This window comes from Chinchilla lanigera, unplaced genomic scaffold, assembly GCF_000276665.1.
Source record: "Chinchilla lanigera isolate Chin_1 unplaced genomic scaffold, ChiLan1.0 scaffold00086, whole genome shotgun sequence".
Classification (NCBI taxonomy): domain Eukaryota; kingdom Metazoa; phylum Chordata; class Mammalia; order Rodentia; family Chinchillidae; genus Chinchilla; species Chinchilla lanigera.
In genome coordinates, this window is record NW_004955487.1 from 129207 (window position 1) to 141472 (window position 12266).

At 41.3% G+C, this 12266-nt stretch overlaps 1 protein-coding gene and 1 pseudogene across 1 annotated transcript; both read right to left on the bottom strand.

Annotated features, from left to right (window-relative positions):
• The window catches only part of LOC102015962, a 2499-nt pseudogene extending 1525 nt beyond the window's left edge, over positions 1 to 974 (bottom strand).
• Positions 975 to 9071: 8097 nt separating this feature from the next.
• On the bottom strand, positions 9072 to 12266 carry LOC102016277 (ubiquitin carboxyl-terminal hydrolase 17-like protein 6). The gene is made up of 2 exons (XM_013504334.1): positions 12239 to 12266; positions 9072 to 10534 (listed from the first exon to the last, which is right to left on the bottom strand). Exons 1-2 carry the CDS (start codon positions 12264 to 12266, stop codon positions 9072 to 9074), a joined length of 1491 nt encoding a protein of 496 aa, XP_013359788.1.

Sequence of the window (12266 nt, forward strand, 5' to 3'; positions counted from 1 at the left end):
AGCATGCCGAGCTCCTCCGAAACAACCAGCAGCTCCTTACAGCTTCCACCAGCTCCCGACAGCCTTTCTCCACTCCCAACCGCCTCGCCTTTTCCTTCTCCAGTTCTGCCTCTTATGTGTGGGCCTCCCACACCCAATTTACACACCACAATTACTCAGTTCAGCTGGGGGTTATAAGTTGACCACAAGTTATCAATCCACTAGACCCACCAAGGAAATTCACATAGAGATGAAAAAGTCACTACTTCATATGTACTTACGCAATTAAATGTAACAGAGAATGTTTACTTCACCTGGGACACTTCATTGCAGCTTATGCATCACAGGGTCAACTCAGGTTCTGTGATGTTAAATACAGAAAGGAAACCACAGAAGCCAACAGGAAACCCTCACTCCACTGCTTCCTTCTTTGCACCTGCTCCTGGGGCCCTGCCTGGACCCCAGCGACCGCTCCTGGGCATTAGCGCTCCTACAGGGAGGTTTTTGTCTGGGCTCACACTGATGTTCCCTCACTGTGTCTCTAGCACAGCAATACACAGCGGTGTCCTCGGGTCTCACGCTGCTCATTTGCAGATACAGGGTGTTCTTGCTGTTGTCTCTGGAGATGGTGAAGTGGCCCTTCATGGAATCTGCATAGGTTATGGTACCACCACCTGTACTGATGTATGAAATCCACTCCAGCCCCTTCCCTGGAGCCTGGCGGATCCAGATCATGTCATAGCCCCTGAAAGTGAATCCTAAAGCCACGCAGGAGAGTTTCAGGGACCCGCCAGGCTGCATCAGGCTTCCTCCAGATTCCACCAGCTGCACCTCACACTGGACAACTGCAAACACAGAGACATCTTGCTCAGGAAACTGTCACATGTCCACTGTTTGACCCACTCATATCCAGTGACTCCTTCACTATCTTTCATTCTAAATAATTTACCTTTTAAAACTGCAAACAGGAAAACTCAGAGCAATGCCAGCTCCATGGTGAACTGTCTGTGCTCAGTCCCGATCACCACATGGAAACAGCTGGGCATGCAGGGCTTGTGAGCTTCAGGGTCAGAGCTGGGCTGCTTTTCATCAGCACAGGGAGGCCCTATTTGCATGGCCTTCTGCTATATAGACAGCTCTAGAAATAACTAACTCACACAGGGCTATGTCAACTTTTGATGTGAGTGTGCTGGGGAAGTTTAGAAACAATGACTTATTCAAGACCATATGAAAACCGACTATGAGATAATGTCTTGGTATTTCTATCTCTTCACCTACCTTTATATTTCCTGTCCCATAACATGAATTTTTATTCAATTTTTCTGCTTTGGAAACCTGAAAAATTATGAAAGTGTCAGAAACAGTTTCTTTTCGTATAGGAGGTCTGATGTACTATGAGTATCCTCCCAACTGTCTCAGTCTACACTCTCCATGTTTGTGAACAAACTGCTTCCTGATCCACATCCTGAACAGAGAGGGACACACCTGCTCATGTTTCTATTCCCACCTTCCTGTAATGAGTACATGTATGGCTTTGTTGCACTCTGCTGTTCACTGAGAGAAGACAGAACCACCTTTTATGTGGATTTCTGGTAGTGAATCTCTCATTTTCAAATGTGACTAAATCTCTCACTTTTTTTCTATGTTTAGATATTGCTAATCTGTGACAGACATAACATAAACCACCCATTTACACAGTGTGAACCTGAGAAGTATTAACACACATGCACACTTACACAACCACACCCAAAGTAGGAAACACATTTGTCATTCTGCAGCTCGTCCTTTTGGCTCCTCTGCAATCCTCCCTCCCGCTGCATCCCTCCTGCATCCTAACACCAGGCAGCTCAAGACAATCTTCATGTTGCTCTGCAAAAACTTTCCTCTTTCAACATTTTTACAAAGAACACACATCATATAGCGTTGGTCATGTTTAGCATAGAATATTTGTTTGAAATATCTGCACATTTTTATGTGAGCTACCATTCAAGGATATATATGCTGCTTAATGACCCAATATATGAAAATAGTGCTTGGGATACAGCTCATGGTAGACTACTTGCCTATTGATTGATAGATTTTTCATCTCTAGTAAGGCAACAATAAGCAAATCAACAATCAAACAGAAACAAGATGTAAAACACTTCAGTTTAATTCTTCAATGAGTCTGTTAATGGTTATTTAAATATTCTAAGCTTTTGGTTATTAAAAAGAACTTTGTTCATCACCTTGCAAACGCAGACACATGAAAAGTTGGTCTTCCTTTACAATAAACAGTACAAAACTATCCAAATAAAACTGGATTAACTGTAAATTCATAAATTTTCTTTAGGACATCAAAGGAGTGAAGTTACAAAGCAATAAAAACATGGAATCTGGGGATACCAGGCTGACATAATAAAATGGGATCAATATGAACAACCTGGGGCTGAGGTCACTCTATGCCATGTGATCAGAAGGTTAAATTGACAGCAATTCATAGATTAAAAAAGGCTGAGTGTTCCAAAGCACCAGGGTATAAATATAACAGATGTGCAAAGTTAGGGGGTGATTTGTCTGTTACTGGCACTGTAAAAATACCTCATAAGGAGCCATGTATAAAATGTAGGCTTTTCTTGTACTTTTGGACTCTAAAAATTTAAGAATAGGCAATGTCAGATTTGGTGTCTGGTAGGAGGTAACTGTGTGCTTCCAAATCTTATCTAGTTTCTGTACACTCAGGTATCAGCAGTTTCGCACTGTGTCCCTCCAATTTAGGGAGGCAAAACAAGAGATCAGAGCATGCCTCAGAGCCCAGCTCTGATCTAGGAACTCAGGTTCCCTGGGCATGGTTCCCAAAAGAGACCCCACATATTTCTTATATTCTCCAGGGGGCACATGAGCTCCAATACAGAAACACTGAGGGGCCTATGCTCTCAAATCATACCTGTCCATCCTGTCCTCTCTCCTATTTTTATCTTTTACTAAAGTCACTTTGCTCCTCCACTGTGGCCCCAAAATTTGGAATCTTTTTAAGATTAACCGGTGATGAAATCTTTATCAGTTTTAAAGTCTGATGTAAATAACATCTAAATAAATTACAGGTGAGATTTGGGGTATGACTCTCCCCAGTTTGTACTTATGAAATTAGCCATGTTAAGTGCTTCCCAAATACAGTGTTGGGCCTGGCATAAGGTGGACATTCCCAATCTACAGATCTGAGAGAAGGGAGAAGGATGTGCCACAAACCACCAGAATCCGTCTGCAGCAAAATTCCTCCTTAATGGTTCAGGGTCATCCTCTGACTTCCTGTCACTGTCACTTTATATCATTGTTATGGTTGATATATTGTGTCAACTTGAGTAGTCTAGAGACTTAACTAAGTAACTTAAGAATTCTGCATCCTAGAGTGAAAAGGACATGCTCTTCCTGCTCTCAGATGTTGTTTGTTGTGTCACTTCAGAAAGTTTAGAAGGTTAACAATGTGACTCAGCAGGGAGCCAGGGTCCTTACTTTGTATGCATCCTGAGCCTGTGCAATAGGAGGGCACTGAGATGGTGTGGTTGTGGATGGATAGATGGCATATAATATAAGAAGTGAAAAGACCATTGTTTTCCCCATTTTTTGCTTTTGCTGCTTTTCCTGTCTTGTGCCACCTTGAAGTGTTGCCCCTGTATCATGCTACCCTGCCCTGCAGCCAGCTGATTATAGAATGAAACCTCCACAAACTGTTAGCTAGGTACCTTTCACACAGGAACCATGACTTCATTGACCATTATATGCCAGACTATGTGTTATGCTTTAGCAGAAAATGTGTGTGCTTCAGACTTAGTTGGGGAATGAGAGTAAGTTTCATCAACTAATTAATTTGGCAGAAGAAATTTCTATGCAGTTTAATGTTGAGGTGGTGGCATGGCTACTGTTGGGGGCCTTTAGATCTATGTTGAGAATAGGCAACAATGGGTGCAAGAGAATGAGTTTACAAACTTCAAATGTGGCAGAAAGAAAGCTCCAAAAACATAGTAGCCTGCAAGGTGGGGAACAGTGGAGAATTTGGTTGCTGATAAGATTAGCAATAAAAAGCCAAGTGTTTGGGAAGGGGACAATTGAAAAATGGCCTGAGTGCCTCTCAAGAACCAGCAGGACTTCACCATTTGCAGCCTGAAAACATCGAAGGGGAAAGACTGCTTTGAGAAAAGAGCCTCATAATACAATGTTCCAGAATGGCCATGCCATAGGGAATTTATTCCTCAGGATTGGCTTCATAGCCTTCAGCAATCCAGGCATTGATCCTTATAGCAAAGAGAGAATGGAAATTGATAATGTTCTACCAGGATGCAGAACATACTGTCTTCCACACGGTGCTGGTTCTATGAGCATACAGAATATAAGACTTACAGCATCAGGAAGGCTTCTGTGCAGATGTCAAATGAAGGGCTGTGATCGCTGGAAGTGTACCCCAGATGGCATGGTGTGTGAAGAAGTGAGTGTAAAGCCTAAGATGTAGAGGAACCCCCACAAATTTGGAGACACTAGAAGCAGAGATCATTTGAAGAGAGCCTCAAAAGTGACTAAATCCAACCCAGGTGAGAAGCCATGAAAGTTAAAACATGGCTAGTTTTCTAGGGGCACAGCTACCCAAGCATTTTGGAGTTCACATCTTACCTGGGATTTCCTATAGTTCTGGCCATGAAACGATATGGTTGAATGCCTGCTCTGCAGGATTTTGGTCTTGCTTTGATCTCATTCTTTTCTATACCTCTATTTATACCTACTGGAAGAACAAGGTTCATTTTTGGCTTTTGTAGTATGAAAAGAAGTGCGTAACTTTTTTTTCATATGTATGTGGACTAGCAGCAAAGAGTTTGCCTTAAATCTCAGAGGACACTTTGCACATGGATCTTTCACCAACTGTTGGCAACTTTAAAGATATAATAATACAGTTTGCCTTAAGGAAGGTACCTGAATTCCTTGTGGGCCTGGGGTGGCATGTTATGATTGGTATTTTGTTGTCCCCCAAAGAAGTATGTACTTCTTGTGGGTTTTTCATAAGTGCCTGTATCTAAGATGTTTGATGTTTTGATAACTGGATTAGTTCACAGACTGAATTAGCACATAATGGTGGATGTGGTTAAATGGATTTACTGAGAACAAAACTCCAAACTGGTTGTAGTGCCATCAACAAAATGGCTTCTGTCCTGTGTGGAATATAAAGGGAAGAGAAAATGTTGGCTCACTGCTTTTTGCCTGGCATGTGATGGGCTTTCTCCCCACTGGCATGGCCCTTTCCATTCCTACCTTGCTTCGTAACCACCCAGCTATGAACAGAAGCACTTCAAACTGAGGGAAAATTAGCCTTTCCTCTTTTAACTTGGGGGAGTTGGGTGTTTTGTCCAACAATGGAAAAATACCTGAGACAATCCCCTGCATCATGTACACTATACTCTTACGTTTAAGAAGTTCTTTTGCTCTAGTATAGAGGATGTGCTCAAATCTATGCACTCTAGCAAAACTCCTGAAGAGGGAATAGTACCTTTAGCTCTGCTAGAAACAAAGAAGAATGATAATACCAGAGTATGGCAAAGAGGAGAGAATTGGCAGTAACTTGAATGAACAATATGACAGTAAATGTGCACGCAGCTGCAACTATTGGACATAAGTAAAGACAAGCATACAAGGCTGCTGGGTGAGCAAGTAAAGCCCTGTGAAGTGCATGGCCATAGTGGATGCAGCCAGTGCAGCTAAGGTGGGGATGTTTCTAGCAAGAGCTGATCCTAAAGCACGTGAAGAGGAAAATCTCACACATGGCCAAATCATTAATGATATTTCAATGTGATTGCATGTAAAGGACAAGGATATTTGCCTGTGGTGTAGTAATTTTCTTCCCATTTCTGGTGTTCTGTGTGTAGAATAGCCAGGTTTTCTGTTCTTTTTTTGATCTTCATAGACTCAATATGAGGAGTAGAAAAGGGAGAAGGGAGGAGAGGGGGAAAGGGGAAAAAAGAAGCAGCAAAGTATATTATGCAGAGGAACTAATTCCCTATATGTGATCCTTATGTATATAAAAAGAGTACCAATAAAATTAATTTTTAAAAAGAAAAATATATAAATACTGAGAAGGAACATGATAATTTACTAAAAAGATCTACTGAGAACACTGGAACCATGAGAGTATCACCTTTGCAAATGCTTGGGGAAACTGCCTTGGGTCTGCAGCAGGTGTAGGATGCTGAATAACATAGAAGCACAACTTCTTCATGGGTACATTGCTAAGCATCAAATCAAAGAAAGTCCCAGTTCATTGTTGAAATAGTTTTTGCAAAGATTTCTGTGTTCTCTATGAGTGGTATATTATTTGTCACTTATCCAAAATTAGTGGAAATAAAATGAAACTTCAGTATTCCAGATACAAAGAAAACAGACAACAAATTACTTTGGGATATGGAGGGTACATTGAGTTTTAAAAATCTTATGCGGTCTGCCTGTGAATCCATTTTAAATCACTGAGTGACAAAACATACAGGAGAAAGTGCTAAACAATAACCACAACAAAAATTAAGCAACGTACCAGTGTCCTAAACAACTCAGTCCAAACATTCTACTTCTACCTGGTGAGTGAGGTCATCAGTATTCATTGTCTAATTTAATTCCTGCAGCTCTAAGGGACACGTGAAGGGGACTCATGGGTATGCTTAGGTGGTCCATAGATTTGTGGCTTCATGTCCCTACCTGGCCCCTGGTCTCTGGCTTTGGCTCTGTCTGTCCTGCTTCTTGCTGCCATCAGGGGAACAGCTTTGCCCCTGCCTGACATTGCATTATGTATTTCCTGCCTATGATCCTACAGAGAATCAAGTCAACATTCTAAAACCAAGACTCAAACAAAACTGCTCTGCTGTACCTTGTAAACTGCAGGAATTCAGCTCAGTAAGTGGCCATGTGTCTGACACCAGAGTTATCTCTACAGTTTCATGCAAAGTTAAATCATTAAATTTCTCTCATAAATAATGCATGCATCATAGTCCTTTTTATCACTGTTGTTTGTTTGATGTACAGACACATGCCTAAAATAGAGAAAGCTAAAAACACTTTCAGTGTACTATATTCAAATCCCTCAGAATTTCCTATTTTCACTTCATGTGAATGTCCTTCAACAGTCACATCAAAGCCTCCAAAATATTTTGATTTTCTGTTTGAAAAATTATGTCTATGTTTTAACATGCAATAAGTGAAAGGCACCCTTTAGTGAGATTAAATGCCCTCATCCTTCTTTGAGAATCAGGAATTACAAGAAGGTAAGAACAGTGAATTGAGCAGTTGGGGCAGCCTTGAATTAATTGTGTGCTGGAAACAAATGCAGAATTTTCTCATTGAAAATTTCCACAAAAGCTGATTTTAGTGTCAGTTGCTTGGCTGAGCATAAATCTTAAATTTCAAACACATTCTTCCATGATAAATAGGTGATTCTAAACTGAGACATGTTGCAGACAGGTAGATTTAACGTTCACTGTTCATCCAAGATTGTTTCAACTTTCTGGGTCAGGGATGATGGAGATGATCTTAAAATCTAATTATTGGTTTTAGAAGTTCTCAGTCTGAATATCCAATTTATTTCAGAGTAATTTTCTTTATTTCCTCAAACATAGAGATTAGAAATAATTATATTTTCACAGACTACAACACATACTTAACAGTGAAGGAGAAAATACTTTGTAGATTTCCATCAGGCATTTTGGTACTTGAAAACTGCACAGGAAGCTTCCTCCTCCTAGGACAGAGCTAGTATTGTTTGCTAAATATGCTCAAAATTATTGTTGAAATTACAGGATGGTACTGTGTTTCTGAATATTTTCACCAGAGTCTCCAATTTCAACTGTTTAATGAAATGACTTGAAACACATATCCATGTATTTTGGAATGAAATTTCTCCTTAGGTGTGAAAGGGAAAGACCCCAGGTTTTCCAAAGGAGAAAGGGAAGTGAGAGACTGAATGATTTCCACAAATGCCTCCACATTAGCCTTCACTTCCAGGAGCTCAGTTCACAGCTCTCAGACATGCTGACAAATGAGAGGCAGGAGTGGCTTTGTCATAAAACAGTGTGAATCTATGAACCTAGATATGTTAGCTCTTCTTTTGATTCAGCCCTCTCATTTCATAGGGTGAGGTTCGGTAACTTTATACATCCACCCTTCCACAGAGGAGATTCAAAAAAGTTATATGCAAGTTTATGCAAATGTATGCACCCAGAATCCCCAGATCAACAAAACCAATCTCTTATGGATTCATACAAAGTTTATTAATTGGCAGGATCTTATGATACGCTGATCCACATAATGGCTGTCTGAGAAAGCATGAATCCACCAGTGGTACTGCCACTAAGAATTTAACCAGTAGAAAAGGGAGACATTTAAAAAAAAAGAACACACACCACATATTATTGTCAATCAAAGGATTATTACAAACTTCATAAGAAAAAGGTTACAGGCACCCCTGTGGTAACCTACAACACAAAACAATCATTTCCTCCTTGAGTAGCTATTACAGTCAGTCCAGGTTGGTAGTTTCATTTAGGTCAAATCAAGATTATGAGACTGTTCTCAGATTCCATGGAGCAACCCCAAAAATTGAATTTACGCATCCTTGGAAATTTGGTAGCCTCTGCTATGGAACATATATACTCTTTTACAATGTCACAAGGACTCAGGTAAATTTCTTGAAAATGACATGATTTTCCTTGTAGAAAAACTTGCATAAGTGTCTAAAAAATCCTCCTGTCTTCTCCTTGGATTTTATATACAGAGTTGTTCCCAAAACTTCCCCTTTCCATGGGCCCTGCTCAATATCATTCACTTTACCAGGGAATACGACTTGATCTATAGCAATTCATACAAAGCTTGACTGCATCTCCTCTCCCTGCTTGACACTCTCTGGAAATCCCCACATTTTCCATTCAACAGAAAAAGAGCTCTGAGTATCATGACCAACTTTCTTGATGTGAAAAGAAAGCAAGGAATGGGAACTCCTAAAATAACATTGGCACTCATTGTGCTACTGATTTCAGATCCACGACATTATATCCAACACCTGCACATGGTTTGATACTGATGTTCATTAACTAAATCACAAGCACAGTTCTCTTGCCCTGATTGTTCTTCCTGTTCTTCTTCTTCTTCTTCTTGGTAGCTCTGGCACTTCCTCCTAGACATGGTGCTTCATTCATCTTGGTGGACTCTTGACCTGAAATGTTTCTGGCTGAATTGGTTGGGCAGGTGTTTTCTTCTTCTGGATGAGTTTTCCTCAGCTCAACAGTGTATTTTGACTGGTGCATCAGGACTGCATTGGCTGGAAGATTGCAGTCTACTTTCCTAAGGTTCAACTCAGTCTTTGGTTGGTTTTGTTCTTGGAGAAACTTCCACTCATCTAAAGTGCTCTGTTTCACCTGTGTTTTGTGTGTCTGCTTCTCTAACTTGATATGTTCCCTGTAGGAATCTACTTGTAGATCTCTTATCTTTACACTCATGTCCTTGTCCGCAGACCCAAGAGCTCTTTCTTCCATGTCTAGTGACATGCCACTATTGTCTCTTTCCAGGTTAGGCTTCTGGACATAAAAGAGGACATAGGCATCTTGAGCTATGACAGAAGACCTGTCACAGGCAGTTACTTTGTTGTCATTCATCTGGTACCAGCATCCATCTGGAGCTTTGACATAAGAAAAGTAATGTCCGCTGTGACAAGTGTGGCCAGCATGGACCAGCACAGCATAGAGGGTGTACAAGACTGGTCCCGTGTTGTGCTCAGACATGTAGGGCTGCATGTCGAGCCACTCAGAATACTGCACATGCTTAGCAATCTTCTCCCCTGTGAAGTCCGAGAAACGTTTCAACAGGAAGATAAGGACCTTGGGGCAAGTGTGTAAAGACAACGTCTTGGAGGCAGGCACCTTTTGGAGACAAACACCACAATGGTAGGCGTTTTCCCCACTGAGTTCCTCAGGCTCTGCGCATTGCGTCAAAGCTTGCTCCACGCTCTCAGCTGCCTGGATATCCAGAGGAATGTCCAGATAAGGGTCGAAGGTGTCCGAAGTGCTTCCACAGTGGAGACACTTGATTTGAGATCTCCAGTAGCCGCCAAAGATGTGCTGAATTAAATCCCTATCTTCAGAGTGAAGATCCACCTTCTGCATGGCCTCGACCATAAACATGAGAAACTCATGTGCATCTTCCTGCTTTTCTCTGTGGAAGTCGGCAAGCAGTGCGTGCAAAGGCTGGATCACACGTCCCGGACGACGGAGAGCCCGAGTGACATGTCGTTGCATAACACACATCATGCAGGTCCTCAGACCAGAACAGGTTGGCTTGTGCTGCCGGGCCAGCATATAGTTGGCCAGAGGTGGCGTGTATGTCAGGCACTGTAGGGCTGCATTCACATAGCAAGTGTTTCCCATATTCCAGAGACCAGCTCCAACTCCAAAAGGTGTCTTCCAACTTGGGGAAACATTGTCTCTCTGATCCAGCTCTGTTGCCACAGGAGAGCACTCTACACGCTGGCCTGGATCGGTCCAGGTGGATAGAAAGGACTCTGCAGGAAAATAAGAAATCCAGTGAAAATTAACACTAGTAGAATTTGACAGAAAACATGAAACTAGAGAACAATATGCTGACAGAAACACAGGCAAAGACAAAACTAAAGAGAAAAGTACAGGCTGATCTCTGTGATGAACACAGGGAAAAAATACTCAACAAGATTCCAACAAACAGAGTTTTCCAAATCATCAAACAGATCACACATCCTGACCCAGTTGGGATTCATTGGAGGTATGCAAGGAAAGGTCAACATATGAAAATCAATACAAGTAATACAGCAAACAAAGAGACGCAAGAAGAAAAGTGACAAGATAACCTCCATAAATGTGGAAACAGCCTTTGACAAACTCCATCCTCCATTTCTGGTAAACATCCTGAAGAAAATACTCACAAAATACTTGAGTGTCCCCAGACAAATGCCATTTTGGACTATCCTACTGCCAAGTAATATTACTGCCCCCAAAGTGAGCAGCTTTTTCTCTGTAATGGAAACAAGACAGGTATGTTTTTATCCACAGTCCTAAGTCACAGAGTATTCAAAGATTACCATTGCAAGCAGGCAAGAAAAGGGAATACAAGGGATCCATGTGGAAGAAGCAGAAATCAAGTAATGATTATTTTCAGATAGTAGCATCCTTAAAATTCAGGAACCACAAACTTCGAGGTAAACACACATAGAATTAATAACCAAGTTCAGCAATATAGCAGAAGATAAACACAAATATCAATTTCATTCTTTTACAACATTGATCAACTCATCAACAGGGAAATTTGAAAAACACTCTTCACAACAGCACCAAGAGCGTGTAAATATGTAGACACAAACCTAACCATGGAAGTGAAGAGTGTTTACAATGAGACCTCCGTACTCTGCAAAAGGACATCAAGTGGAAGAGTAGAAATGCAAGATCTCCCCTGTTCTTAAAGGACCATACACCATCTACACAAAATGGCGCACTTTGAAGCAGGATAGATTTGCTAACATTACAATTAAATTAACCATAGCATTCCTCAGAGAACAGAAGAAAACTACACTAAAATTCTTCTGAAGGACAACTATACCACAAGAGGAAAGCCCTGCTGCACAAAGGTTCAAAGTTGGAGTCGTCAGGATTTCAAGATACATTACACATTAAAAATTACTAAGAAGCAGATCAGTGAGCACTTAAGCACACCTGGGGATCACAGTCAAACAAAACAGAATGGAGAAACAATGCCAGGCACGTTCAGTTGCCTGACTTTTTGGGAAATGCACAACAACCCAGCAGACCAAGATAGACTCTTTAGCACTTGGTGTTTGGAAAACCAGCCTATCACCCAGAGACCCATGTTTCTCTCCACAAACTTAATAACAATCGAGATAGAGGAAATCAGACAAGGTTAGAGCAGGACAAAGGAATCTATGAGAAAGATCAAATCAGTAAAGTGTTTCAAGATGGAGCCCTGGACATCGAGATTCTCTTGGATCTTCATTTGCACCACACTTTTACTCAAGACAACAAACAGGAATCCAGTGTAACCGCAATTCATAACACAAATGGTAGCTTTTGCGACGGAAGCAACCACAGCCCCCAGATGGAGCACAGGGACCAAACTAGAGTGAAATGAGGCACAGCACCCCGAAATGATCACGTAGCCCAAGCCTGCAATGAATGTGAAGACAACATTCAAAGGAAACGCTCTCTGAATGAAGACTCACCTCCTCCATTAGCAGACAAAGCCTCCAT